Source organism: Bombina bombina, unplaced genomic scaffold (genome assembly GCF_027579735.1).
Source record: "Bombina bombina isolate aBomBom1 unplaced genomic scaffold, aBomBom1.pri scaffold_1309, whole genome shotgun sequence".
Taxonomy (NCBI): Eukaryota; Metazoa; Chordata; class Amphibia; order Anura; family Bombinatoridae; genus Bombina; species Bombina bombina.
This window is the reverse complement of record NW_026511867.1, coordinates 52346-57851: the sequence shown is the minus strand read 5'-3', so window position 1 is coordinate 57851 and position 5506 is coordinate 52346. Positions and strand designations below refer to the sequence as shown.

The window sequence follows — 5506 nt, the reverse complement described above, 5'->3', positions numbered from 1 at the left end:
ATCTGGGTGTTATCCTGCTAATGAGCTCAGTACTGCTCCCCTATGGGTGTGTCTGGGTGTTATCCTGCTAATGAGCTCAGTACCGCTCCCCTATGTGTGTATCTGGGTGTTATCCTGCTAATGAGCTCAGTACCGCTCCCCTATGGGTGTGTCTGGGTGTTGTCCTGCTAATGAGCTCAGTACTGCTCCCCTATGTGTGTATCTGGGTGTTGTCCTGCTAATGAGCTCAGTACTGCTCCCCTATGTGTGTATCTGGGTGTTGCCCTGGTAATGAGCTCGGACCGCTCCCCTATGGGTGTCAGCTGGTGCCATAAAACATTACCCAGAACCCTGTGCAGAGGACTGTGCCCTATAATGTCAGGTATGGCCGATATGTGTTTTTGCTAAAGGAAGAAAATGAGCAGTGAATACTGAGTTATATGAAGAAAAAGAAACGGTATCTGATGCAGGAAAGAGATTTATGTGAATCAAATGACCCCCCTCAGCTGCAACACATTCCGGTTCCTTTGTTTGTGGCACATGGTTCAGTTAGTCTGCAACGTCTACAATCAGCGGGGCGACGTACTCTGAGTGGCGGATCCCAAAGGAGAAATTTGGGGCTTGGGGTCGTGAAAAAACGACCTGCAAGTAGAAGAAAAGATGCAAGAGGTTAATTACTGCACATGGTTATATCTGCCCCGCACAGCTGGCTCATTGTAATATCTGCCCCGCACAGCAGGCACATGGTAATATCTGCCCCGCACAGCTGGCACATTGTTATATCTGCCCCGCACAGCTGGCACATTGTTATATCTGCCCCGCACAGCTGGCACATGGTAATATCTGCCCCGCACAGCTGGCACATGGTAATATCTGCCCCGCACAGCAGGCTCATTGTAATATCTGCCCCGCACAGCTGGCACATGGTTATATCTGCCCCGCACAGCTGGCACATAGTTATATCTGCCTCGCACAGCTGGCACATTGTTATATCTGCCCCGCACAGCTGGCACATTGTTATCTGCCCGCACAGCTGGCACATTGTTATCTCTGCCTCGCACAGCTGGCACATTGTTATATCTGCCCCGCACAGCTGGCACATTGTAATATCTGCCCCGCACAGCAGGCACATTGTAATATCTGCCCCGCACAGCTGGCACATTGTTATATCTGCCAGCTGTGCGAGGCAGATATAACAATGTGCCAGCTGTGCGGGGCAGATATAACAATGTGCCAGCTGTGCGGGGCAGATATAACAATGTGCCAGCTGTGCGGGGCAGATATAACAATGTGCCAGCTGTGCGGGGGCAGATATAACAATGTGCCAGCTGTGCGGGGCAGATATAACAATGTGCCAGCTGTGCGGGGCAGATATAACAATGTGCCAGCTGTGCGGGGCAGATATAACAATGTGCCAGCTGTGCGGGGCAGATATAACAATGTGCCAGCTGTGCGGGGCAGATATAACAATGTGCCAGCTGTGCGGGGCAGATATAACAATGTGCCAGCTGTGCGGGGCAGATAACAATGTGCCAGCTGTGCGGGGCAGATATAACCATGTGCCTGCTGTGCGGGGCAGATATAACCATGTGCCTGCTGTGCGGGGCAGATATAACCATGTGCCTGCTGTGCGGGGCAGATATAACAATGTGCCAGCTGTGCGGGGCAGATATAACAATGTGCCAGCTGTGCGGGGCAGATATAACAATGTGCCAGCTGTGCGGGGCAGATATAACAATGTGCCAGCTGTGCGGGGCAGATATAACAATGTGCCAGCTGTGCGGGGCAGATATAACAATGTGCCAGCTGCGCGGGGCAGATATAACAATGTGCCAGCTGCGCGGGGCAGATATAACAATGTGCCAGCTGTGCGGGGCAGATATAACAATGTGCCAGCTGTGCGGGGCAGATATAACAATGTGCCAGCTGTGCGGGGCAGATATAACAATGTGCCAGCTGACACGCTGTAACATCTGCACCGCACAGCTGACACGCTGTAACATCTGCACCGCACAGCTGACACGCTGTAACATCTGCACCGCACAGCTGACACGCTGTAACATCTGCACCGCACAGCTGACACGCTGTAACACCTGCACCGCACAGCTGACACACTGTAACACCTGCACCGCACAGCTGACACGCTGTAACATCTGCACCGCACAGCTGACACACTGTAACACCTGCACCGCACAGCTGACACACTGTAACACCTGCACCGCACAGCTGACACACTGTAACACCTGCACCGCACAGCTGACGCGCTGTAACACCTGCACCGCACAGCTGACACACTGTAACATCTGCACCGCACAGCTGACGCCCTGTAACACCTGCACCGCACAGCTGACACGCTGTAACATCTGCACCGCACAGCTGACACGCTGTAATACCTGCACCGCACAGCTGACACGCTGTAACATCTGCACCGCACAGCTGACGCACTGTAACACCTGCACCGCACAGCTGACGCACTGTAATACCTGCACCGCACAGCTGACGCACTGTAATACCTGCACCGCACAGCTGACACACTGTAACATCTGCACCGCACAGCTGACACACTGTAACATCTGCACCGCAAAGCTGACACACTGTAACACCTGCACCGCACAACAAAATCATCCTACACTTGGCTATTGCTACGTAAGGATCCTGTTATCTGTATTGTGTGGCTCCCAGCACACACTATTTAGCACAGCTGAGGGCGAAGTGCTGCGACTCACCTTCTCCGGGCTGTAAGCTCCAGGTCCTGGTTTCTGCGTGGTGTCACCAGGTAGGCTATTGCGGCCAGTTATGCTGTATTGGGGAGGTCGGTATTTATACATCCCAGGATCAACAACCCGATATGTCCCTGGACCAGGTGTCTAGAAACAGAAAGGGCCCCAAATGAAGTGGAAGAGTAGGAACACAAGGGGGGGGGGGGGGGTTCGGTTAGAGATGTGAGTATGATGCCCCATGAGATAGAGAGTGTGAGCAGAGGATACTCACTTTCTGCAGATCCTCATGGAAGCTGCCTATCTTGCTTCTCCCCGTCATGGAGAAGTTTGGTGCTGATGTTCTCTCCACTATCCGGGGCCCCAGCACAGAGGGCAATGAGTAAGCTGCGGGGCCTATGTGGGGACATACAGTGGTCACATTATCTAGTATAGACACGGTGCAGGCTGATACACATGCATACAGGGGAGTACAGTCTCACACATACTAGAGGGTACAGTCTGACACTCACACACATACATATATAAATACATACATACAGCAAGGTACAGTCTGACACTCACACACACACATACATACAGCAGGGTACAGTCTGACACTCACACACACACATATATAAATACATACATACAGCAGGGTACAGTCTGACACTCACACACACACATACATAAATACATACAGCAGGGTAACGTCTGACACTCACACACATACATACAGCAAGGTACAGTCTGACACTCACACACACACATACATACATACAGCAGGGTACAGTCTGACACACACTCACACACATACATACAGCAAGGTACAGTCTGACACTCACACACACACATACATACATACAGCAGGGTACAGTCTGACACTCACACACACACATACATACATACAGCAGGGTAACGTCTGACACTCACACACACACATAAATACATACAGCAGGGTACAGTCTGACACACACACACACATACATACATACAGCAGGGTACAGTCTGACACTCACACACACACATAAATACATACAGCAGGGTACAGTCTGACACTCACACACATACATACATACAGCAGGGTACAGTCTGACACTCACACACACACATATATAAATACATACATACAGCAAGGTACAGTCTGACACTCACACACATACATACAGCAAGGTACAGTCTGACACTCACACACACACATACATACATACAGCAGGGTACAGTCTGACACTCACACACATACATACATACAGCAGGGTACAGTCTGACACTCACACACATACATATATAAATACATACATACAGCAGGGTACAGTCTGACACTCACACACATACATATATAAATACATACATACAGCAAGGTACAGTCTGACACTCACACACATACATATATAAATACATACATACAGCAAGGTACAGTCTGACACTCACACACACACATACATACATACAGCAGGGTACAGTCTGACACTCACACACATACATATATAAATACATACATACAGCAGGGTACAGTCTGACACTCACACACATACATATATAAATACATACATACAGCAAGGTACAGTCTGACACTCACACACATACATATATAAATACATACATACAGCAAGGTACAGTCTGACACTCACACACATACATATATAAATACATACATACAGCAAGGTACAGTCTGACACTCACACACACACATAAATACATACAGCAAGGTAAAGTCTGACAGAAACACAAACATAAATACATACAGCAGGGTACAATCTGACACTCACACACATACATACATACAGCAGGGTACAGTCTGACACACACACATACATAAATACATACAGCAGGGTACAGTCTGACACACACACATACATAAATACATACAGCAGGGTACAGTCTGACACTCACACACATACATACATACAGCAGGGTACAGTCTGACACTCACACACATACATACATACAGCAGGGTACAGTCTGACACTCACACACATACATATATAAATACATACATACAGCAAGGTACAGTCTGACACTCACACACACACATAAATACATACAGCAGGGTACAGTCTGACACTCACACACATACATACATACAGCAGGGTACAGTCTGACACTCACACACATACATACATACAGCAGGGTACAGTCTGACACTCACACACACACATAAATACATACAGCAGGGTACAGTCTGACACTCACACACATACATACATACAGCAGGGTACAGTCTGACACTCACACACATACATACATACATACAGCAGGGTACAGTCTGACACTCACACACATACATACACACATACATACAGCAGGGTACAGTCCGACACTCACACACACACATAAATACATACAGCAGGGTACAGTCTGACACTCACACACATACATACATCAGGGTACAGTCTGACACTCACACACATACATACATACAGGAGGGTGCAGTCTGACACTCACACACATACATACATACATACAGCAGGGTACAGTCTGACACTCACACACATACATACATACATACATACAGCAGGGAACAGTCTGTCACTCACACACATACATACATACAGCAGGGTACAGTCTGACACTCACACACATACATACATACATACAGCAGGGAACAGTCTGTCACTCACACACATACATACATACAGCAGGGTACAGACTGACACACACACATACATACATACAGCAGGGAACAGTCTGTCACTCACACACATACATACATACATACAGCAGGGTACAGTCTGACACACACACATACATACAGCAGGGTACAGTCTGACACTCACACACACACACACATACATACATACAGCAGGGTACAGTCTGACACACACACATAC

At 48.3% G+C, this 5506-nt stretch overlaps 1 protein-coding gene across 1 annotated transcript; it reads right to left on the bottom strand.

Annotated features, from left to right (window-relative positions):
- Positions 1-439: 439 nt before the first annotated feature.
- On the bottom strand, positions 440-3092 carry LOC128643981 (outer dense fiber protein 3-like; the record flags this gene model as incomplete). The annotated part of the gene is made up of 3 exons (XM_053696750.1): positions 440-621; positions 2706-2846; positions 2971-3092. Coding segments are annotated over 3 exons (356 nt in total), but the record flags the coding sequence as incomplete, so codon positions are not given.
- Between the last annotated feature and the right edge of the window lie 2414 nt (positions 3093-5506).